The sequence below is a fragment of the Ascaphus truei genome, chromosome 5 (assembly GCF_040206685.1).
Source record: "Ascaphus truei isolate aAscTru1 chromosome 5, aAscTru1.hap1, whole genome shotgun sequence".
NCBI lineage: Eukaryota > Metazoa > Chordata > Amphibia > Anura > Ascaphidae > Ascaphus > Ascaphus truei.
In genome coordinates, this window is record NC_134487.1 from 278,033,192 (window position 1) to 278,058,881 (window position 25,690).

Below are 25,690 nucleotides of genomic sequence, written 5' to 3' on the forward strand. Positions count from 1 at the left end.
ACCCCTGGGGGGGGCACTCTCCCCAGTTTGCGCACTGCTGGATTAAATACTAAAAGGCAGCCGAACCCTGGGAAGCGTATCTTTGCTGATCGATTACTGGGGAACGTGTGGATAGGCCACTTAGATTATTCGTTTTCAATAAAGGTAATTAAAAGCTGCATATATTAAAACAATTTTTTTTTTTAACGTGCCGCTTGGATTGCCCATTTAAAACCTAACCTGTTGGTGGCCCTTGAGAACTGGAGTTGGCTGACCCTGCGTAACTGGTCAGTGATTGTTAACATTTCAACTCCTGTGTCAGAATTGTATCTGTTTGTTTATGGAATTTTATATCACAAAGAAGAAGTATGCGTGTTATATAAAGTCAGATCAAGAGCTTCTCTGAAACATCGAGTTTCAAAGTTCCGATACTTCAAAGTCACAAATGGCAGCAGATGAGAAATACACAATTGTGATTATTAGAGGAACAGTTTTGTAGTGCAACATCAAATGTGGTACATTTATATTAATTCTGCATGCGGTATTCAAATAAATAATCACTCTAATTAGAAACTATCAAGAGTGCTTTGAGGATTTATTATGGATTTTGTGTGTGTGCCGTCAAGCCCACATTGTATATGTATAGGGCTGTATATGTATAGGGCTTTGAAGGTGGAATGTATACATTTTCAGTCTCTATGCTTTTCCTTTTTAATGGCAGCCCATATAGCTGGAATGCATACCAATTAGGTCAATGCAGGGAATGTTACAGACTCCTACTGTAACATCACTGGTGAATATCCAACCTCAAGATCATTACAGCATCAATAGCTCTCTCTATAATTGCCATTGAACACATTCAATGTTGGACCTGACAGGCTCCCTACTGCCAAATAATAACATTAGTAAATGGAGAACACAAGTCCTACTCAGTCAAATAAGAGAACATTATTTAAATTGACTACCTTTGAAAATAGTTATGTATACCACGACGTGGTGGAATCCTGCTAGCATTTTTTGGCAGAGGTGGCTGCACAAATATATTTAAGATACAATTGTAAAGATTTTTTTTAAATGAAAAGAAAATAAGTGATCTTCGTACTTCTTTTTCTACAGCCCATTGAGTGCAGAAAATGCCTGCAACATAAGAGTTATAAGGCGATGCTGGTCGTTCCAGTATTGAAAAATAAGTGAGGTCACTTGTATCCTAACTGATCAAAAAGTGGTAAATCCCTTACAAAACAGTCCAATTCAGCGCACAGCCCAAGACCTTCAAGAAAGCAGAAAAACTTTTCCTGCTCGGCTCTTTCACAAGAAGTTCTAACTGGAACAGAATTCTCTCCCTTCTCCCGGGAAATCACTGATTACTTACTTGGCTATATCTCCCATGACATGCCCGGAAGGTCCCCAGGGGTCATCGTTGGTTGCCTCTCGAACCTTAGACTCGATCTCTGAATAATTCATCACCACATTGGTGCTGCAAAGGAGGAAAGAAAACACAGGTGATTAGCATTAGTCCGGAGCCGCACATAGAGACTTCATAATGACACCGCTGGGCTCCTTAATGAGATACCTCTACAGGATGGGGAAGAGCCATGCTTAGTATTGTGGATACCCTGAGGACACCTTACAATGCATTTAAGTCATCTATGGGAGGAGGTTTTTCTATTCCATTAGGATCCTGGAATACAAATGAGACTGGGGATCGCACCACTCTTGGAATTAATCCAGCATAAATGCCTTGTGGACAAAATAAAACGATCATACTTAGAAGGCAAAGATTTAGGATAGCAGATTGCCCACCATGGAGCAACGGACAGGTAGGTACAATGAATCTATGAACAGAAAATCTTAGTTGGATTATTAAAGCACAGCCAGATTAGGTTACTTGCATTATTAAAGCTGACCTGTGGTCTCAAGCAAGTTCCACACTTCAAGGGCTGCGACCATTAAGACCCAGTAAAACATAACTTATACTGGAGCAGCAATAAAGAGAAATTATTTTACAATATGCCCTTGTAGCAGCATAGAGGTTAAAGGAACAAAAACATCTAGTTTCTAAACATTTCAATGTTTTCAGGATCCCCCAGTACAGGAAGGGTTACGAAAACCAAACTGTATCTGGCTCTATTCCAGGGCAATTAAAAAACAAAGTCTTTGTAAGAAGGAGGGACCCCATGCCTCCTCTTCCTTTCCCATGTTGAGATCAGACCTTGTTCCTCGCCATACCCAGGGTCCCTGTGACCCCAGCGCAAGGAAAGAATTTACATCCAGATGTGGAGGGCTGGTTGGGAGGGAGGAAGGAGAAGCTTGTTAGCATAAAACTTCCTCTGATTGATATGGATGGGATATTGGAGGATACATCCCAAAGCTTAAGGGGGGGGGGGGTGCTGTCTTTTTGGATTAGCCAGAGCCTCTTCCAAAGAACCAGGCCAAGATGGGGGGAGTAGGCGATGTGATGGCAGATCCCTGGCACCTCTTCAATTTCGGCTCTCAGGGAATTAGGTTTGTGCGACAGGAAATAAATCAAATTGCATACTACAAAACTGGGTTCCTGCGCATATGGATTCTGACCCCGTTCTGGGAACACGTTAAACCTCTTCACCGTGGGAGACCCACAAAAACAGTGAAAGGTTTTCCAACTTGTAAGCACATTCAGTTTATGAACCAGAATAGAGAAATACCTTGTAGGCCCCTCTGACTGCAAAGAGGATAAATGATTTCCCAACACACAAGGCTTCATTACACTGTGCCATATCCGTCCAACACATTAGAAAGTATTCCAACCAGGTCCAAGGCCTTCCAATACATTACAACCTATTCCAACCATGTCAAACTGTCAAATACATTGCAGCTTCTTCCTTTCATGCCTTGTTCTTTTATGATGTGGTCCACAAATTGTAAAACAAATTGTAAAACAAATGCTCTAATGCATTCTTGGTGCAAAAATGTCCTAAAAACAAGTTACATTCCAATACTGAATGTGTCGTCATTAAGCACATCTGAACTACTCCAGTATGACAGGGATCACCCAGGACAGAGGCATGACACAGTAACTAGAACGTTAACTTGGATTCACATTCGTCTATTGCAATAATGACATGCACATTGCTGTAGGCAGATTACCATCTAAATGTAGATCTCTTTACTCAACAATAGCAAGGTTGTTCCTTTCTCCCTTCTTGAGGCTGCCATGAAGATTAATAATAATAATAATAATAATAATAATAATGTTTGTTCTTGTATAGTGCTGCTAGTTTTACGTAGCGCTTTACAGAGACATTTTGCAGGCACAGGTCCCTGCCCCGTAGAGCTTACAATCTATGTTTTTGGTGCCTGAGGCACAGGGAGATAAAGTGACTTGCCCAAGGTCACAAGGAGCCGACACCGGGAATTGAACCAGGTTCCCCCCTTCTTCAAAGTCAGTGCCAGTCAGTGTCTTTACTCACTGAGCCGCTCCTTCTCCAAGATTAGACAATCGGAAATAGGGCTGAAGGAGCAGCAAATCCCAGTGTCACCAATTTTCCGTGACAGGGACTCATTCTGTCTGCAAAATGTTATGTACAGTGAAGCATACTGTAGGCGGTCATCATAATAATAATAATAATTTAAAAAAAAAAGGATGTATATATCTCCAAGATCTCACCCCAGTTATGGACACAATGCATGCTTTGATACGGAGAATAATAACTGCAAAGCAATGTAGGATTTGAAAGAAAAAAGAAAAATGCAATTAATAGTAAATCCTGTAATTTCACATAATGGACGAAGAGAGGAAGTGTTTGGCAAAGACGCTTCATTACAGGTCCTCCTAAAGCATGTTAAACCTCAGAGCAACGCAGGTCCCATTCAAGTGAAGCTTAGCACGGGTTAGCAAAACAAGCATCCGCCGTAAAAAGAAAACCAGTGGGAAAACATACGTGTGATAAATGCTGCCTAACCTTGGGAGAACATGGAAGGCCAGCCCAAAGCATATTTATTGGGATTGTATGTCGCAGTCCATGAAGCCGTGATTTCCCTTAATCCTGTCTGATTAGCAACCTCTGATTAAAATTATGAAAAATCTGTGGCACATAGTTCTTGAGGTTCCTGGGAGGATGAGAAGCCGAAATCCTCCTGATTTCCCAGAACCCTATTAAAAAGTATTCTCTCTGCATCTCCATACGAAATGTTTATTTAAAGTCACACATAGGATGGATGTCTCTCTTTGGCACAAACTTCTCATGATTGGAGCTGCCGGAAAATGTATAGATTGTGGAATAAGGTGGTTAATTATTCAAGGAAGAGCTTTAATATCAATATTTTTAAACACGAAAAAGCAATGAGCTTTGGTAACTTTTCTAAGTGGATAGAGAAATATCCATAATATTCCAAAAATACCCTCTATTGTAGTCCAAGCCAAAAAAGCAATTATGAACAACGGGATAAATAAATCACCGCCTTCCATGTTAGGCAAAGAAGGGTGGGTAGTCGTATTGGAAGCCGAGTTGGTCCTATCTTCTATGTAGTACAAGTAGAGGGAGTAGATATTATACCTTTTACTGGACCAACAAGTAGTTGATAGGTTACAAGTTTGTAACCTATCAACTACTTGTTGGGCCAATAAGAGGTGATATACCACCTACTCCCCTTCCATTTTAGAACTTGAAAAATAAAAATGTACCTTAGTGCAGGGGGGCGCAAACTTTTTTTCCTGCGCCCTCCTGCCGGCGGTCACCTCACCTCGGCGTCATGATGTCACGTTGCAATAGCAACGTGACGTCACATGACCTTGCGGCGTTGCCATGGTGACGCGTGTGGAGCCACGGTAAGTAAAGGTTTACAGAGGCCCTGCAGCTCTCCCGGCACTTAATTTAAACCGCGCGCCCCGCAGGCAGTCTTTCGCCCCCCCCCCCTGGGGGTCGCGCCCCCCAGTTTGCGCACCGCTGCCTTAGTGGACTATGATAGAAGAGATGCTTCCTATAACAGAAAACACTTGGACTCCACCATTTCTGCAAAATTGGGGCCTTCCTTGAACGGTTTAACCTTAAAAGCGCTGATAAACAATTGTGGATTTAGTTGAGGGAGTGCTTCAGTCTTTGGAAGACCTGGAGCACGCAGATATTTTCTATTGATTTGATACACTGGTAACTTACATTATGTTTGTTTGAAGATCTTCCTATTTAAAACATTTTGTATATGCAGAAAAGCTTGTGCTATTTGCTCCCATTACACCACATTATTTCTTCATCTTTATTTCCCCCTTTGGATTGTTAAAAATGTGAAGAAGAAAAAAAATAATGATTTGCAGGATCCCTTTACAACAGATGACTGTAAATAAATGATTGTGTGTAGTAAAGATTATTTTTATTTATTTTTTAATGCGCCAACTTGTTCCTCTGCACAGTACAATATGGGGGTAAAAACCATAAGCAGCACAATCCCGTGTGCTTTTTTTATTTTTAACCAACACTTTAACCAGGGGTTTCTCCAGAGCCAAACCGCGCTCTGGCGATCCTCCAGTTCCTGAGACACTTACTGGTAAAGATACTGGTTTTAAAATCTTCCCCTGGGGAAACAAAATGGCAGCCAAATCTCAGGTCAATAGAGAACCGCAACGTCATTGTTGTGTATAAATATATACACATAAAACCTCAAATATGTGTTCGGTATATGATGTAAGGTGATGCCTTGTGGAGAGCTGCTTAGACAGGCGAGAGGTGTAACAGCTTTAGCGCATCAATAAGGCCACGCTTATAGTCCCAGCGACGCAGAGCCAAAACAAAGGTATTGAATCAGTCGCGTTCGCTTATAGTAGGAGCGACGCACAGGCTTGGTCGCGATCGCTGGAAGTCAATTACATTTGATTTTTCAGTGACCGCAGCGTGACGTCAGCGTCGCCGTAGCAAGGGCTATAAGCGTGGCCTAACAATCACAGCCAAAGTGTTTTCACAAGCAGCTTCCTATCTGAATAACATTAAAGCCCCTTTTTCTTCCTGTCCTCTTTAAAATGGCCTCTACTGTAATTTTTCCAATACCATTTTTCTAACACAACTTCAATTATAGTGTGCAAACTCGTAAATATTGTATACTCAAGCTTTTTTTAGTTCAACTTTTGGGACTGAATTTGCAAACCTATTAATAAACACATTACTTTTAAAGATAGCATACACATGGTGTTACATTACTAGTATGTTGCATCACAAAACAGTTGCTGTGTGAATGCGCGCACAGACGCACAGACGCTTTCTCCCAATGGGACTCAAAGTGCGTTACAATTACAGTACAACGCATGATAAGCAGCACATAGGAACTTTTACAGATACTGTCCCTGCCCCAATGAGCTTACAGTCGATCTTTTTGGTGTCTGAGATACAGGGAGATAAAGTGACTCGCCCAAGGTCACAAGGGTCTGAAACTGGCATTTAACCAGGGTCCCCCGATTCAAACTCTGTGTTATTGTTTACAGAGTGTCTTTACTCACTCACTGCGAGACATTAAGGGAGCAATTCTATATTGCCCAAAGCGACCAATAATCGGTCTAGGACCTTATTCCTCTGCCACCGCTGGGACATTTAGCCGTCAAGGTAATGTATAGAGTAACCCCCTAAGCATACTCAAAAAAACCCTAACCAGGACGCCTTATCCTAACCTGTTAAATACTTACCCTAAAAGACCTAACCTTAAACCCCAATGCCAACACCAATCTTTACCCTAAAAACCGTAACCCCTTAACCTAAAAAGCTTAACCCATTACCCAAACCTCGCCCTAAAACCCCTTATCACTTACCTTAGGGACGAAACGGCCAGAGGCCGACTGTCCATGGCGGCTAAATGGCAGTAGCAGAGATATCCCATTCCACCAACAGCGACGCCCATTCAATGGGGGTTCTCGGCTGATCGCATCCTTCAGACAATTTAGAATTACCGCCCTAAGTCAGTGGAAAGCTATAACTACTAATTTCCACAGTAAAATAAATATGGAGTGTCAGGACATCCCATGGATAACCGTAAAGGGAGCTCACAAAGAACATTAACTGAATAGCTTTCTATTATGTTCATAAAGTGTTTTCCTTAACTCCTCAGAGCCTTGGAAAGGCAATTACGTTGCATATTTCACCACCATGCAAAGGAATGTTAACCCATTTGTTGCTCTGGCAGCCAATGTGTTAGACAGTGTCTCCCCTGGCCACCCCCATGGTTTGGGATAGTTCATGGGGCAGATGTACAGAGGGAGAAGCATCCCATGTCTATAGCCAGGGCTTGCAGGAGTAAGGGGGCAAGAAAGCAGTTTCCTGCACCTTCCCCCTTCTCTCCTTTACTGAGTGTGGGATATCTTTAGAAAAAGACACACTCTGCCAGGTAATGTGTGGCCAGATTCTCCCATGTACTTTTTGTAGTTGCACGAAGGTTGGATGTTCTTTGAGCTCATGCACATTACTAAAAAATTCCAATAGCTTTATCAGAGAATAAAAGTAATATATAGGAATAAAAAGAAACAGAACTAAGCTGGCAAAAGCAGTAACCTCCTTATCGTCCTTCAATGTATCTTCCAACTTGGCAAGAGGATTGGTCTTAGTTTGCAATTGATGATGGTCTCTAGGGTGGACTGTTCAGGGGGGGGGAGAGTGGAGGGGATATAATGGGAGGACTGATACTAGTGCTTGTTTTCCAGTAAAAAAAAAAATCTGAGCACAGCACAGATTGCTACAGGACACACAGTGCAGCATTCTTGGTCATCGCTAACACCATTATGAAACACTAGAGGGTTCCACCGAGCTCCATTTTCAGGCTATGCTAGATCATAAAACAACATCTCTCACTTTCCGCACGAGTCAATTGCTGAGGTAGCCCATTACATTGCCTATAGTTTAGTCTATCAAAGCATAAAAGTATGCTAGAAACTGACATTATTGCCACTGTAAACATAATATTTTGCAGAAATTGGGTATTTACAGTTAAAATGAAAATAATTTACAGTTCCATTACTGAATGTTAACAATGCACTAAAATCACATGATGTGTTCTCCTTTCAGGCCAGTCCAAGACACCCAGGTTGAAAAATACTATTGGGACATCACTTTGCAAATTAATAGACCTTCGGCCACTTTTATACACAGATTCTAGTAGGAACCGAAAGGAAATACGAAATATTTTATATCAATAAGCTCACTTGTCTTTACATATCCAACTAATTATTTTGAAGGACTGCCAGTTAAAAAAAATCCATACACAGACACACACGAACTAGGAATATGTGTAAATATGTTTATGTATGTACAGTATATACTAACTACACTAGAGCATTTTTAGGCTACATGTTTACATTGGTCTAGCTTGACAAATACAATTGTACATCTTTAATGCACACCCGGAGGTGGCAAACACCCACATATTTTAGGCTGTGCCATGTCCTGACGGGAACTGGTAATACCCAAGCTGTTCCCAAGTCCCTCCTGTGACCCAAAACGCGACTTGGCTCACTGCAATACAAATAAATGTCGATTTCAGAGTTCCTACCTTCTATAATTAGCAATGCAAACATTGTCCTCAATGCTAGGTTGGCTTTGAACGCCAATGTATTAAAATAAAAGGTTGGGCTTTAATCCTTTCCATGACAACTGGATATGTTTTCACGAGTAATGATCTATTGCAAGAACAACAATATAGAGAGTGGGTTGTATATAATAACAGCTGTATAATCAGGTTAACCTTCTACATGCAGAGACAAAACTCTCTGGCATACAATGTATTAAATAAAAGAGATGGGGGATTGGATTTTTTGTATGCCCCTTTGTGAGTTAGAGAGAAAAAAAAATCTGTGGGGTGTGTGTAGTGTGTGTTTTAGGCCCCTCTGGTGGTGAAGGAATGAGAGGATCTGTAAGCATGACAAAAGAATGGATAGGCACAGCAATTAGTCTCGGAAAAAAATTACTAAGCAGTGCACCTACAGAAGCAGCGCTGGGAGACCGCTTCTGGAATTCATAAAAACATTATATCCAACATATTGTAAATTGTGCATTATACAATCTAGGTCTCCATTTTCTTGCAATGCTTGTAAGTGTTGGCAACTGCAACTCGGATATTAAAGCAGCAATCTATGTGGCTCTATAATTTAGATGTGACTTGTGCTATTTTCAGGTATGGGAACCTCCCTGGTTTTCAAAATATTTAGCTTTAAGTTCCCATGAGCTGGAATAGAAAACCATACGGTAGCCCATAACATTTGGTCGCCTCCAGCTACCATACTGGTTTTTTTTTGGGGGGGGGGGGGGGTTGGGTGGTGTTTGTACCAGCAGATAAAAGATGGCTGAGCTAATGCAAGAATAAAAAAAAAAGTTTGAAGAGTGGAATCGAAATTGATGAAACTGGAAACCAGTTACCGTTATGCATAAAATGTTGTTCAGGTGCAACTTTGCCAATGAGACTTATGTCCGTCATACTCTAGAACGCCACTAATCAAGATAACGAGCAACCCGAAACACAAACAGAAAGAAGCTGCCAAGTAGTCGGTCATCACAGAAGGATCAATGTTACAGACTGCTGCTGCAAGATACCTTTCTTGGGTACAAGGCACAGCACTCACAGAACTGTTACTCTGACATAAGGCATCTAGGGGGGTTGGGCCGAGTCCATAGTCAGCGCGCGGGGCCACATTTGATTTTGTCGCGCCACGGCCGGGTCACCTGAGCAGTTCAGCCAATGAGGGCGAACCAGCTCTGTGACATCACTGACACGCCTCCCGCGTCAGAAATTTTACAGGCCACGGATCGCTCAAGCAACAGCGTGCGTGATGCTATGCGCTCCATCGCGCGCCAACTATATCCGGGGCCTTATTCACCAAATGGAAACAACCATTAGAAATCTTTAACAGTCCATTCATGTGAATGATTAAATGGTTGCAAACAGCAACTGCCGTTTAATGAATAACCCTCTCGGAGATATTGCTGATGCTCATACTCCATTATCTCAGTTAAAAAAAAAAAATGTATCCGAGTAAGACATTAATTACTACGTGTGTGTATGTGTTTAACTGTTACCTTTAAATATAACTTTAAAAACAGGAACCAGGGGGAGAGATTTAATCACCGAACAGGATGGTCCCCCGAAGTCTAAAACCCCCAACCGGTTCCCCGAGACATTACGCTCGTCTTGGGGGAGGGGGGCAACATTTACTCTGACAGAAAAGATCTTCTTCATTCTCCACCACACAGGGGCAGCCAATAGAAAGCTGCAGCATTAACATTGCAGCTTTAGGCCTCGTCCCTACTGTTCACGGCTGCGCTTGCTCTGGCGTACGCGGCCCGAACAAGATCTGGCTATGGGGCCGGGCCCAGTAGCTACCAGCAACGCTCCTGTGGAAAGCGCGAGGCGCAACCGCATTTTGTAAAGACAAGGATTTTGTCTTTTGTGGCGACAGCGTCACACGGTTTCCTCTAAACCAATGATAGCACAGATGTTTTAAAGCCAATCACAGTGAGTTAAGTTTCAACCAATGCGAGCGAAGACTCTTCATGGCCGCGCCCCCTCGTCGTTCGTCCCATCACAGAAAGTGAGCGAGTAGCGAGTCCACCGATCACAACTTTTACGTGTGCACACGTCGCCAGACGCTCCGCTGCACACTCACTGGGGCCGCAGCTTTAGATTGGTGGACGTGTGTGTGTGTGTGTGTGTGTGTGTGTGTGTGTGTGTGTACCAGAGGTGGGGTCCACAGATCAGCTCTTATAATAATTTTGGGGGACTTGCTGCTTTAAGATGTGAATCCAGATTATTTTAGTTAGAAGCTATTTGGGAAAAAATAAAAATAAAACAACCTGTTATAATAGAGTGGCAAATTCTTTACAGGTTATCACAGGAGCGGACAACTCCAGTTCTCAAGGGCCACCAACAGGTCCGCTTTTCAGCATCTCTGCTTCTACACAGGTGGCTCAATTGAAGACTGCACCACCTGCGCTGAAGCAGGGATATCCTGAAAACCTGACCTGTTGGTGGCTCTTGAGGACTGGAGTTGCCCTAGCATGAAGTTTCACAAGAGCTGCTTTATATATATCTGCAACAATTGCTGCAACAGTCTTGACACAAGTGAAATCGGTATGTCGTTCATTTTCCTCTGGTATTTCCTGATGAGGTTTAATTGAAACACCGAAATAGAAACTTGGATGAGTAATAGCTCTCTCTCTCTCTGGTGGTTAAAAAAGGCTTTCGCCATCCCTTAGGAGAAATGACGTGCAAAACAGGTTTGTCCTGTACATTACGTTTACGTAGTAAGCCTGAATCATGTTTCTGATCAGCAGAATCGCTGTGACAAATGCCTGAAATATCTGGCAAACTTCAGCTACTTTATACAAAATGACTGTAGTTACCAGGCTGCTCTGTGAACCATGCTCACAGTGGGCCTTTATACGGATGTAGGATGATGGTTGGTCGCAGTCAGCACGGAATCCGCCATGGGTACAGTCCTGGCACCCGCGGAATCCTCGCGACAAGACTAATGGCCGATCAGGATTAACACAGTGGGGGTCCCTGCGTCTGAATGGGACTCCAGCTTTGTGAATCCTACCGGGCTGCATCAGTCTGTAAGAGTAGATAGAGGTGCACAGAGTGTGACTGATTTTAACAGGCGATGGGGCATTTTTTATTTTAAAAACGTAGGATTGAAGCAGAGGGTCTCTGGAGCTGAACCACATTAATTTCAGCCCCTGCTTCTTGACAGACGGCCCCATAATGGGGTGCCGGTATCTCCCGTGCATTTAAAGGTCCCCGGTCACGTGACGCGGAAGAATTAAACATGCAGTGAGATACCGGCACCTGATATCGAGGCCTGTAACTCGGGAAGCAGGGGTCCTTGGGGCGATCCGCGAAGATAATGAAGGGGTTAAACCAAAGTAACTGGTTGGTTGGGGGTAGATGGGGTGGGTGGTTAGGTCAACCAGGAAGGTTGCGGGAGGGGCTAACCCCTTCATTACCTTAGCAGTTACCACTGCTAAGGTAATAAAGAGGTTAACCCCTCCCACTACCCACACGATAGTCCTAACCAAGCACCCCGGGGAATTACCCCATTATTCCTACACCACCTCTACTCCCAATAAACACTAAAATTAAACAAAAAATACTAGCCAACACACCCATTGATTGACACTGTAGTTACCTATGTACAGAACCCCAATGGCAATGAATAGGCACCCTACTCTTCTCCTCCCTTCCCCCCCCCACACACAACACATACATTGGCGTTGTGGGTCAAGAGTTGGTGCCACTGTTGGATGAGAAGGATGAATCTTCATCCTGGCAAAGGTAAGAAACACATTGATTGTATTTTATTTAATTGGTTATTTTTTTAAACATTTGCCAAAAAAATGCATTGATTGTCACAGAGGTTGTTTTTATTTACTTGTAATGTATTTTAAGTGTGTGGATTTTTTTTTTAGTTTTAGGTTGCCCATTCATTGCAGCAATCCTTGCCCCCCATTGTGGGCATGGTTTACCACAGTGACAATCAATGGGTAGGGGGGATGGGGGAAGTTGCCCCTGGGAGGGTGGTTAAGCCTACCGGTTGGGTAGCGGCAGGGGGGGTTAAACCCTTAATTACCACAGTGGTTAATAACTACTAAGGTGATTATGGGGTTACAGGCCAGTAGTTAGTTTTTTTTTGCCCACTAATGATGCGGAGGACAAGAATAACGGGGACGGCCTTCAACTAGGTATGGGTAAGTACAACTTTTATTTACTACATGCTGGCTGGGTAATGTTTTATTTTTAATGGGTAAATGCACTATTATTCAGATCTGGATAATAGGGCTTTTGCCCATTACAGTATTGTATGTGTTCGGGGTAGGAGATTGCTGGGGGAATGGGGGGGGTGGGGGGGAGGAAGAGGAGTTGAGTAGGAGGGTGCCCATTCATTGCCATTGTGGTTATCTGTTCTCCCATTGAGGGCATAGGTAACCACAGTGGAAATCAATGGGTGTATTGGCTAGTATTTTTTATTACATTGTCTTTTAATGCTTATTTGTATTTAATTATGTATTTTTTGGATTACAAATGGGCAAAAGCGTTATTAGCCATTTGGCTACTAGTTCTTTCGCCCCTGTGTGTGGTGATGGTGGTAGAGGGGGTGAAATGGGGGTGGTTGCCCCGGGGTGCATGGTTAGGCATCTTGTGTGGGTAGTGGGAGGGGTAAACCTCTTAATTACCTTAGCAGTAATGACTGCTAAGGTAATGAATAGGTAAGCCCCTCCCTGCAACCATCCCGGTAGGCCCAACCACCCACCCTGGGGCAACTACCCCTGTCACCCACCCCCTCTACCCCCAACAAACCAGATACATCACTATTGTATGGCCAGTTTTTTCGCCTAGCTACATGCTCCTTACATGGATGAAGCGCAGGTGATCATATATTTGTTTTGCCCTTTGGTTTAATCCCTTCATTATCTTAGCTGCTAAGGTAATGAAGCTGCTTTTATTTTAATGACATAGTATTGAAGCAGGGGGTCTCCAGAGCTGAACCGCATTAATTTCAGCCTTGGGACCCCCTGCTTCCCGAATTACAGGCCCCGGTATGGGGTGCTGGCATGTCCCTGCACTAAAATTCCCCTGTGTCACGCGATTGGACATTTAAACTGTTTCAATAATGTGTTATTAAAATAAGAGCCACGCGATCGCCTGTTAGAGGTGCGCAGAGAGTGCGTCTGATTCCATCTACTCTCACTGCGCGTCTCTTACAGATTGATGCAGCCTGGTAGGATTCACACAGCAGGAGTCCCGTTCAGAAGCAGGAACCCCGGCTGTGTTAATCCTGATGCCGCAGTCCACCAGCACATGTGCTGCAGCAGCTGATAGATACAAGATGCTACATCTGTAGATACACACACCGGGTACAGCTATGGGTATTTAAATGAAGATTTTATGATCAAAGCAAATCATCTGGCACTATGTACTGTGTTTGTCAATGCACCAACTTTGGCAGGGAAGAGGGCTGAAGGAGCAGATCGGTAATAACATCAATGCTGTGTCCAAAATGGTGTGCACAATTGACATTATGGTGTTAATATAAACGGGCACATAAAAGGCAAACTTCATATTTGGATGTTTCCATTTGCTGGAGGAGACTAATTAGATTGGCAAGTTATTTACACGTGACAGTATTTTCATTTTCGTGATCTTAGTGGCACAGCCCTTTAACCGAGGACTCCAGTTGTAGAGTCAATCCTTTATTTCTTACAACAGTAAAAAAAAAGTTGCCTGTCTAAATTAGACTATGAATTTTAGAATGAACTGCATACATGGTCAGCAACATAGAAGAATGGAACGGTTTATATGCACAATTTTAATAAAGTAACTGCTTTGGAACATGGAGCCCAAGTCAGCTCTCGAAAGTGCGAGTTTTAAATGTGTTGAGATTCTGGCTGTCTGGATAAACCCTACAGGCCTCGTTTATGTCAGGTTGCTTTGACCCAACCATCTGATCAGTTTTCTGCTGGCTCCAAGAGATGTTGGATGAAAGCTGCATATTATCATTTTCACAGAAATTCTTCCACAAATTTTCAGCACTTTGGCAATTTTTCAATTCCTTACTTCCTAAAACATACTACTTATTTTGAAGTCCAGCTGCAAAACTGAACACAAAGATCTCGCAACAAAAATGAGAAATTAAGTTATTTATTTTGACATACGATTTATTTGGCCCTTATTTATCTAGCAATTACATTTGAATAAACTTCATTACTTATTTTCATTCAATTCTGTACTGGGCTTGGATCTAGCACCACTGTGTTCATAAGCGTCCCTAGTCAACATGCTGTAAAGTGTATGAGAAGTGTATGAGAAGATTCACTCTGTAAAAAAACAAAAAACAAACAGAACTAGCACTCGCCAACATATCTTCACACGAGTTGTTTGTCGGTGATCAGATTTTATTCCTCCATCGCTAGGCATATAAACATAGATACAGTCCAAGGCCATTGGATCAGCACTCAACTTTGATAAAACAATAGCATAATGGAGGGAAAAAGACAACTTGCAGAATCCTCATAGTTTGCTTTAGCAATAGACATGTTTAATGTTGCTTCCTCCCAAGGCATACAGAAGACCCAAAAAGTTGATTAGACGTATGGCCCCTTCAACAAGCCTAAAGGAAACTAGGACTGTATGTTTTGTTTTGAGTGCTGATCCAATCCCCTTGAACCATACCTGAGAAGATTTACACTCCATTCATTTGTATAGGGCTTTAAACCTTCCCAGGCAATGAGAAGCTAGCTTCACAAAATATTAAATAACGACCAATGAGTTTATCAAGTGTGATTAACAACTTACCAAATTCAGTTCTCTGAACACAAGAAAAACCTTTGACATTTTGTTTGGGAGGTATAAATGAACACCCAGCATATTTTTTGTCCCACATAATTTGATGAGTTGTAAAATAGGTTGCAGGAAAATGGACAGTTCTAAGATCCCCAGAAAATAATACATCCGTTTTCAAAAAGTAAAACTACTGGAAGATTTCAGGTAAATGATCTGAATCATAAAAGTACAAGAACTATGGAATACGTGAAACTGCACCTTTCAAATTAATATCAAGGGGTTAAGGAAGCCTCATATCCTGCTTCCACTCAAGTCTGCATGAACAAAAACAAAAGGGGCAGTTTCTGTATGCTCAGAAAAAATAAACAAACAAACTGAATATGCTTCTTTAACCCTTTGGTTGCCTCCAGCAAAACACAATCGTTTGACCGCTCCTCAGAGCGGATACGTGACCTCCGCGCCCCTTAGCCCGGAAACGAAGGGTCCTCTTCAGTTTCCCTGCAGTACAGATCGCGTATGGAGCGCAGGGCCTAGTAAACTAGCACTCCGCAAGCATGACGGTCACTATATCACAGGGCTCCTGGAATGCCAGACCCAATGACGGAGTGGCTACGTCTTTGTGTACCCAAAGGGTTAAAGAAATGCAATCACTTGACCTGTAAACTCTTCAAAGCTACTCAAGTTTCATGTTACCCTGTTTATAAACCATCAGTTAAAATATTTAAATTGCTTGTCTTGTCATATGTTTTATGGTCATATATAAAAACAACATAAATTCTCAAGATTGAATCTGGCCACTGCTCCTAGTTCATTTTGATGGGGCTGCACCTTTAAAATCACCACCTTCTGCATAACAGCAAAATAAGCCTTTAATCAGACTAAATGATCAAGTTCTTAACTCCTGAGCTCACATTGCCATCATAACACAAAGGATTTAACGACGTGCTGTCCCTACAATAAGTATGCCAGTCTCTTAGTCATGTGATCAGGAAGCATGCGACAGAACGCTGGCTCTCACAGATAAGCCAGTTACAGTAGGGGGGGGGGGGGGGGGAATCATATCTTCTGTAACACTTTTAACAGCAAAAGCCTTCATCCTGAATATGAGATTAGTAGAGATCAATTACATGCTGAAGCCAAAACCCATACATTCATTACTTTAATCTCTTTATGATGTTGTGAACTACGTTCTTTATGCATTAGCAATCAGAGGTGAAGAAGGGGCATTCACCTCTTCAAAACATCCCGTAGATATAGTTGCCACCTTTTTTATGCAATAAAATGTCTATTCATTAACCACAATTGCATTTTCAAACTTTTGTGACATTCATTTAATGTAGAGCTGTATGTTTCTTCAACATAGTTGTTTTTTTTCCTTCTCTTTTTAATGTCCATGATTCAAAAAAATAAAAGAATATTAAGGACCAATATTGCTATAGGTAGTATAACCCCTACAGGTGCAGCTCCCCCCACTATGATCTATTTTGAAAGTGAACTCCACGTGATACCCTTTAATGCAGCTAACCAACCTTATTTTTACTTTTTTCTTTCGTGTTTTTATTTTATGTTAAAAGGCCCAATGCCTGTAATAGTGTTCATACTGCAACTGCTGTTTATTCTCACTTCCACCACTCAAACAAGTCAACACTGAACTATTTTCCAGACCCACTGCAAAGGATTGTTATTAGAAAACATCTCATTTTAATCCTGAAGTAGGGTTCTTTAAAGTCTACTAATTTCACTAAGCAAAAGGAGTTTAGCAGTAGAGATGAGTTCATTTTTTTTTGCGGATTTGGATTCGCAGCAGATCGGGCGGTTCCTTTGGTCCATGGATTTCTGCAAATCAGTCTCAAAAAGGGCGATTCGTCCTTCCAGATTTTTTTTATTTTTTTATAAATCAATGACAATCTAATCTGCAGATTCCGCAATCCTTGGAGGATTTAAAAAATAAAATTAAAAAAAAAAAAAAAAAAAACAATCCTATGGATTGCGGAATTTGCGGCTATTACTCGTAGAATCCTCCAATGAATTGCAGAAACCTGGAGTATTATACTCTTGGAATCCTCCAACGGTTTGCGGAATTCACGGATTGGATCCAATGGCTGTTTTAGATCCATCCGCACGGATTGAAACTGGAACAATCCGCCGACAGATTTTACACCGCGGAACGGATTGTGAATGCAAAGCTCAGGAAATTCGGCAAAACGGATTTTGACAGTTTCGCCCGTCTTTCCCTATTTAGCAGACATATTCATTTATGTTTTGACCACATTTTTATTTAGGAATAAAATAGTGTGGGGGAGAAAAAAAAAAAAAAGGAGTGAGCAGGTAAACAGGCACCACCAGTGAGTGTGTAAAGAAATCTACAGAAGGGAGTGGGGAAACACAGTATATGCCACTGCAGTTTTGATTGAAGGCTCAGGTTTCTCCTAGCAACGAGGTCAGCCCTCCTAAAGCTTTGCATAACTCCTCTAGTTGGAGGGAGTGGGAAAACCCTGTGTATATACAACTACAGCACGGGTAGCCAACACCAGTCCTCAAGGCCACCAATAGGTCAAGTTCATAGGATATCCCTGCTGCAGCAAAGGTACATACAGCTAAACCCCGTTATAACGCGGGTCTCGGGGTCCACCCCGAGACCACCGCGTTACTAACGGGGTCGCGAGAAAAAAAAATGGCCGCCGCGCTTTAGCGCATATTCATCCCGCGGGACAGGAGATGGGAGCGGGCATGTCCCTCCGCTCCCCGCTTCCCCCTGTCACCGCGGGACAGGCCGCGGGGCAGGAGATGGGAGCGGGGATGTCTCTCCTGTCCCCGCTTCCCCCTGTCACCTCGGGACAGGCCGCGGGGCAGGAGATGGGAGCGGGGATGTCTCTCCTGTCCCCGCTTCCCCCTGTCACCTCGGGACAGGCCGCGGGGCAGGAGATGGGAGCGGGGATGTCCCTCCTGTCCCCGCTTCCCCCTGTCACCTCGGGACAGGCCGCGGGGCAGGAGATGGGAGCGGGGATGTCCCTCCTGTCCCCGCTTCCCCCTGTCACCGCGGGACAGCCCGCGGGGCAGGAGATGGGAGCGGGGATGTCCCTCCTGTCCCCGCTTCCCCCTGTCACCTCGGGACAGGCCGCGGGGCAGGAGATGGGAGCGGGGATGTCCCTCCTGTCCCCGCTTCACCCTGTCACCGCGGGACAGGCCGCGGGGCAGGAGATGGGAGCGGGGATGTCCCTCCTGTCCCCGCTTCCCCCTGTCACCTCGGGACAGGCCGCGGGGCAGGAGATGGGAGCGGGGATGTCCCTCCTGTCCCCGCTTCCCCCTGTCACCTCGGGACAGGCCGCGGGGCAGGAGATGGGAGCGGGGATGTCCCTCCTGTCCCCGCTTCCCCCTGTCACCTCGGGACAGGCCGCGGGGCAGGAGATGGGAGCGGGGATGTCTCTCCTGTCCCCGCTTCCCCCTGTCACCTCGGGACAGGCCGCGGGGCAGGAGATGGGAGCGGGGATGTCCCTCCTGTCCCCGCTTCCCCCTGTCACCTCGGGACAGGCCGCGGGGCAGGAGATGGGAGCGGGGATGTCTCTCCTGTCCCCGCTTCCCCCTGTCACCTCGGGACAGGCCGCGGGGCAGGAGATGGGAGTGGGGATGTCCCCTCAGGTCGCCGCTTACCTCAGAACCATGCTGCCTGCATGGAGGTTGTAGCGGGGGGTTTCTTCTCCCCACCGCTGTCCCCGGTGCTCCCGCTGCCTGCGCGGGAGGAGGGGGGGGAGCGGGTGGTGGTGCTGGTCGCGGCCCGTCTGTGTAGAGTGAGAGAGTGTGTGTGTATGTATATATGGGAGAGAAAGTGTGTGTGTGTATATGGGTGTGTGAGTGTGGGTAAGTGTCTGAGTGTGTGTGTAAGTGTGTGTGAGTGTGTGTGAGTGTCTGTGAGTGTGTAAGTGTGTGTGAGTGTGTGTGAGTGTCTGTGAGTGTCTGTGAGTGTCTGTGAGTGTCTAAGTGTGTGTGAGTGTGTGTGAGTGTCTGTGAGTGTGTAAGTGTGTGTGAGTGTGTGTGAGTGTGTGTCTGTGAGTGTGTAAGTGTGTGTAAGTGTGTGTAAGTGTGTGTGAGTGTGTGTGAGTGTCTAAGTGTGTGTAAGTGTGTGTGTGTGTGTGTGTGTGTGTGAGTGTGTGTGAGTGTCTGTAAGTGTGCGTAAGTGTGCGTGAGTGTGCGTAAGTGTGTGTGAGTGTGCGTGAGTGTGGTCAGTGTGTGTGCAGTGTGTCAGTGTGAGCAATGAGCAGTGTGTGTGCAGTGTGCAGTGTGTGTGCAGTGTGGCAGTGAGCAATGAGCAGTGTGTGTGTGCAGTGTGTCAGTGTGAGCAATGAGCAGTGTGTGTGCAGTGTGCAGTGTGTGTGCAGTGTGGCAGTGTGAGCAATGAGCAGTGTGTGTGCAGTGAGTGTGTGCAGTGTGCAGTGTGTGTGCAGTGTGGCAGTGAGCAATGAGCAGTGTGTGTGCAGTGAGTGTGTGCAGTGTGTCAGTGTGAGCAATGAGCAGTGTGTGTGCAGTGTGCAGTGTGTGTGCAGTGTGGCAGTGTGAGCAATGAGCAGTGTGTGTGCAGTGAGTGTGTGCAGTGTGCAAAAAAAAAAATGTAAAAAAATTTTTTTAAAAAAATTTTTTTTTTTTTTTTTTTTTTTTTAAAAAAAAAACGGGAGCCACGGGAAAACCGCGTTATAACCGAATCGCGGTATAACGAGGCGCGTTATAACGGGGTTTAGCTGTATTTCTCATGGATTAAATATACTCCAACTTTTTACAGGGGTACTTTTTCTACATAGAAAAAAACAAATCTAGCACAAACTTCCCCGGGACTGCACCTTTAAGGAGACTAGGGCAGACCAAGGAAGATTGACGCTTTGCCTTTGATCGCATGAACCAAATCAAAGCTTAATAATCATCTACACATATCATGTACAAAAGTGTCTGCCTAACGCGCTGTAACTCCTACAACTTTAGTCCTTTTCCGTCTTGTTATACATCAATGGAGTGCGCTTTGCCATAACCATCAAGGAAATTACTATTTTTGAATTGCCAAAACTTGAATTTCGAAATGCTGCTGAATTCATTTTAGTCCCTACTGTCCCATCACCGGGCTGGTGTTTATTCCATTGTCCCCTTACAGAAGTCAATAATTACTTTGAAGTCGGTGGTGGCTAAAAATATAAAATACTTAGAAGCCAGACAGAATTTTGAGCAGTCCGAGATTTTTTTCAGCACAGGTGGGAGGCAGCGTTCCAGCTACCCTCCACCCCTCATCATCAGCTTTGTGTCACTGTGTGCATGTATGTGTGTATCTGACACACACACACACACAAAGTCTCCCTCTCTGGTCCGACTAGCCCCGCCCCTACGAACCTCTGCCTCCTGCTCATCTCTCCCCCTCCTCACTGAGCAGCGGTGATTTTACTGGTCAATCAGGTCAGTCTTCACTACACACAGCACAGGCGCCAGGGGGGACATTTTAGGCTTAAAAGCTTATAATTGCAATAAATTCTACAAAACTACAGGCTATTCGCCAAATTATGTTTCGTTTGAGCTTTTTGTGTTACATACACTGTACAGGCAGCTCTTTAAACCGCCAGTCGCGACAAAATGTAAGGCGGGTTTGTGCAGTCCCATTACACAACTCTCTACCACATCTGCAGACACCACAACTATGGCAACTAACTGCTCATCTTTTCAAGTGTTACAATAAATAAATACTTGGCCAGCATCGGATATTTCTCTTTCAAAATTTAGCACCCTGATTGATCTTTACCAAATTAGGCAAGAAAATTCAGACAATGACTAACCGAAACGGGCAGGTTTCTGCCTGAACTGGTTTCTCAGAAGCATCTGAAAAAGGATTGTTTAGTATGAAACAACTAGTTTCTATACCTACAAATAAACTATATCAGAGCACCAAAAAAGGACTCAATATTTTAATATCTATAACTTTAAAAGTGGTTGACACTTTTAGGCTGAGTCCATAGTGTGAGCGACCGCGCGCACGAACAGGCCGCACCTGAGGCAGGCCAGAGCGCGCGACCGCCCAGCAGCGTTTACAGCAGACAAAATTATTTTGTGTTGTCGCGCAAAGGCCGGGTCACATAACCGGTTTAGCCAATGAGGGTGAACTAGCCTGGTGACGTCACGGTCACGCTAGAACCTCACCTTCGCTGTGGATCTCAGGCCACAAATCGCTCGGCATACAGGCGTGCACTATATCCGAGGCCTTAGGCCAGGTCCCCAGTGGTCGCTGCTGCGCAGGCTATGGCATGCGCGCCACACACTACAGCTCTCTATGGCTCTCTATGGGGCAGGCCCCAGTCGCAGTGTGTGCGCGCAAAGCGCGATGACGCATCCGCTGGCAGGGAAGACAAGAATGTTGTCTCTGCTGCGACGCAATCACATGGTCGGCGGGCAGCCAACGGAAGCAGCTTTGAGTTTTACATGAGCTTTGAGCTTTTCACGTCATGGCTGCGCCCCCCCCCCCACCCCCGCCCCCTATCATGGCCGCACATTGCGGCTTTCACCCGTGCACGCGCCGCCTGGCTCTCTGCTGCAGTGAACACTGGGGCCGTAGCCTTGTAAGGCTTCTTTTGAACCAGTGAGTAACTGCTTCTCCCATGCTTCAATTCACTGACTTTCCGTCCCACCCATATGAAGATAACATTAGTAAGCATTGAGAGCATTGCCTAAATCAGATCATGCACTTGAACATAAAATCAGTAAGAAAAGGTTCAACCACTGAATGTTTTGTCATTTACAATGTACCCTAAGAACAGTTTAGAAGAGTTTTGGCTAATCATTTACACAGCAAACAACTTGGCTGTTAAAATATATCTGCGTCATCGTCGAAACACTTAAGATTTGTACAGAGTAAAAAGCCAAGACTGCCCTTTGAACCTTTTCAAAGATAAAGTACAATGCAGTAATCATTACTGCAACAAAACTTATTATACCAGGAACTTGCAGCTCAAAAGAAAGCTTGGGAAAGACGTGACAAAAATCCATTATCTGTTTTTTTTTTTCCCCTCTTAAGTCCCCTTAGACTTATGCGATATATGAAATAAATAGCAGACATTTTTCTTCAAAAAAGGTGTAAACAAGAGGAAAAGACAAAGCACAGGTCAGCCTTCAATACATTTTTAAAATCAGTAAAAAGCATTATCCACCACAAAAGGCCACCGCCTCAGAAACAGACCCAACACGTTTCACACTTTCAATATATAGTAAATTTGTTTTTACGGTATAAATGTTTCGTATTCATGACATGATGCATATACTGCATTTATACTGATTGAGGCACCCACCAATCAGAACTCAGTAGGGGAGATATATAGATATTCCTCCACACATCAACAAATACTCCTGAGGAAGCACTCGAAGTGTTAAACGCGTAGTATACATTGGAGATGGTGTGATTTTCCGGTGAACTTAGTTTCCGGGTTGGAGCTCTGGCTACAGAGATCCTGGTAGAGAAGCGGACCACGCAGGAACGTCATTGCACATGCGAACTTCCGACTTTCACCGTGACTATGTTCAAGTTGTAACACTGATTTGTCAGTTTGGATATTGCTTTTACGGATTATAAAAATATTGGAGGCTGACCTCGGTGCGCGGTCTTCCTTTTCCCATTGGAGATCATGTTGGGGAAGGATCTGGATCGCCCTTTATACAGTTTGGTTTGCCGGGTTTACCGAGCCGTCCGTGCAGAGGACTGTTTGTGTGATCACAATTGTACATTTTTCAAAGAGTTTAATTTTTTTTTTTAAAAAGTTAAATTTTCAACATTGCTGAAATGAAAGTCTGTCTATATATAAATGGTTTAAAAAATTGACAAACGTATAGCTATTGTGTAACAACTGGAAGTTATTACATGGTACCAAAACAAAATACACATTTCACAACTAAACATTGCTCACACACTTCTAGACAAAACAGAACATGGCTGGTACTCAAAACTGGGATCAACAAGTAAAACGAATTCTGACCCTTACGCTTGGATTGTGATAGATGTTGAGGGAAGCTCAGGTGCTCTCATCTTGCAGCAACAAACAGGTCAATGCTATAGGATCACACACTATGATATGACGAGGAGGAGACTTCAAAATGTCATTACACAATAATCTCAGGGGTGGCCAACCCCAGTCCTCAAAGGCCAGCAACAGGTCAGAGGACTGGGGTTGGCCACCCCTGATCTAACCGCTATAAACGTCATTCTGCTAGGTGAACACAAGGAAGAAAGAAGGCAGTAAAGTAATTTATGGTGTAGTCAATTACTGGAGTAACCTATTTGTAAATGTGGAACGACCACCGAGAACTGCTAATTTCAGAATTTTTGAGCATGCATATAATTGGACCAAATATTAGATCACAGATACGACAGACTAGTCTGATTCCAGGGAGTAATTCTACACAAACTTCTTCCACAAGGACTTCTTACACAGTCTGGTGCGGTCGTTTGGGATATTTTCGGCTAAAAAACCCCATTGACTTAAATGGGGATTTTAGGCAAAAAACAGCCAAAATGGCTGAATCGGATTATATAGAATAAGGTCCTTAGGCTCTACAATGTATTGTATATTTTGATTTAGGAGGGCAAGATGAAAAACCCGTACAGCTAGATTGCACCATTCAAATGTCAAAAGGGAATGGATCCCAATACAGATAGCTGGAAGAATGTTTATAAGTAAATCATTTCTTACACTTGTAAACTTTGTCGCTTGCCATTTTTGGCATTCTAAACCATTGTGAAATGTTTTGCAGGCACCTAAGAGTAGTGTTTTTTTTATCCTTTTTTTGGTTAAGGAACCCTATAATTATATTGTGAAATTTTGAGGAGCTTCAACTTTCTTTAATAGCGCGTCTGAGATCAGATGCATTGTAAAGAACCCCAACCCTCTAATAGCGCGACTGAGGTCAGATACATTATAAATTCTTCTGTATTTAGTACAATTTTCAAATGTCCTGAAAATTGCAGGTAATCCTTTAGGAATTCAAGGGGAACCCAGGGGTCCTAGGAACCCCTGTTGAAAAACACTGCCTTAGAGAATTAAAAGGGTGAAAGAGCAAAACAAAAAGTTGTTTGAATAAAACACGGAATATTAAAGTACTAACAAACATTTCCATTAGGAAATCTTTAGATATCAAAGAACTTCTCCGCTCACATTGCTGCAAAACCAATCCTTCTAGAAAAGGAAGCTGCAGGCGTGTTTAAGTCAGGTGAAAAACCTGGCAAATATAATGAGATCTTTCCAGAGTGCTACAGGATAAAAAAAGCAAGACAGGAGGGGAGAATAAATATATTCTATTTCCATATCAAGTATGGTGGCTCAAACTATACTTTAAAATGTATGCTACCACAACATATAAATAGCTCCTCGCAGCAAAAATAGCTGCTCATTATTCCTACTAATAGATGCATGAATTCTTCCTAAAATATAGGATGAGCCATAAAAAGGACAAATTCCGATGTGTGGTTATAAAGCAAAGAATTTATTTCCACAAGTTAAATGTTGCGGTGTCACGGTGCAACATATGGTGAATAAATTGACATTTTTATAAATATACAAAAATATATTGAGGCACATGATTATTTTTGGCAGCTATGTATAAATAAATTGGGGTTTGGCATTTAGGTATATCAAGAACAGTGAATCACAGGTTAGACTCGCCTCAGAACCATCAACAGAAACCAGAGTTCAAATTAAAGGAGCAAAACGTGAACAATTTGATGTGGTTAAGAAAAAAAAAATATTTCATATTATTTATTGTCATAACTGTTTGCATAGTTTTATATTTTTACTCCCAATGTCATTTTGAATGATTTTTTTTAATGTACTGATAATCCATTGGTTGATACAGCAGCTATTTATAAAGTCATATCCACTTTCTCTTTTGAAACAGGCTCTGACACACCTTTTTGAGCTCTGTCCTTTGGCAACAAAGTATCACAAGTCGATCTGTTGCTGTACTCCAAAAAAAACTGAATGTCTTACTCTGGAAGCTGTCACAATAATGTGTTACACTTTGTAATATAATGTTACATATCAGCTGCAGCATTTCACAGACTGCAGCACAAAATTAGAAGGGGGGCATAATGTTAGGCACACTAAGGATTTTTACGGATTTATAACAGGAGCCCCAAACGATTGCCATCTTGGGTAAGAATGTAGAACTATACATTGTCACATGCTTCACATATACAAATAAGAAATACAAAAATAAAATCAAAAGTAGTATTGCTGCTTTAAGTGAAAACGTACAGCCACGCAGAATTGGCTTTTTCCCCCGTTTAAACCATTTTATTCACACAGATTTATCAAGTTAGGTCACACCGAGGCCTAGAATCACATAATACATATTTCACAACACTGAAAAAAAGCTTAAGGATTTAAGTTAAAAAAGCAATCCCCCCAGAACCCTATTTATG

General features: G+C 43.3%; 1 protein-coding gene across 2 annotated transcripts in view; it reads right to left on the reverse strand.

Annotated features, from left to right (window-relative positions):
* CLINT1 (clathrin interactor 1) overlaps positions 1–25,690 on the reverse strand; it is a 64,970-nt gene that overhangs the window by 22,457 nt on the left and 16,823 nt on the right. For both annotated transcript variants that reach the window (XM_075602203.1, XM_075602202.1), the window contains exon 2: positions 1,352–1,456. In XM_075602203.1, coding sequence (XP_075458318.1) covers positions 1,352–1,456 — 105 coding nt within the window. The remainder of the gene's footprint in view (positions 1–1,351; positions 1,457–25,690) is intronic.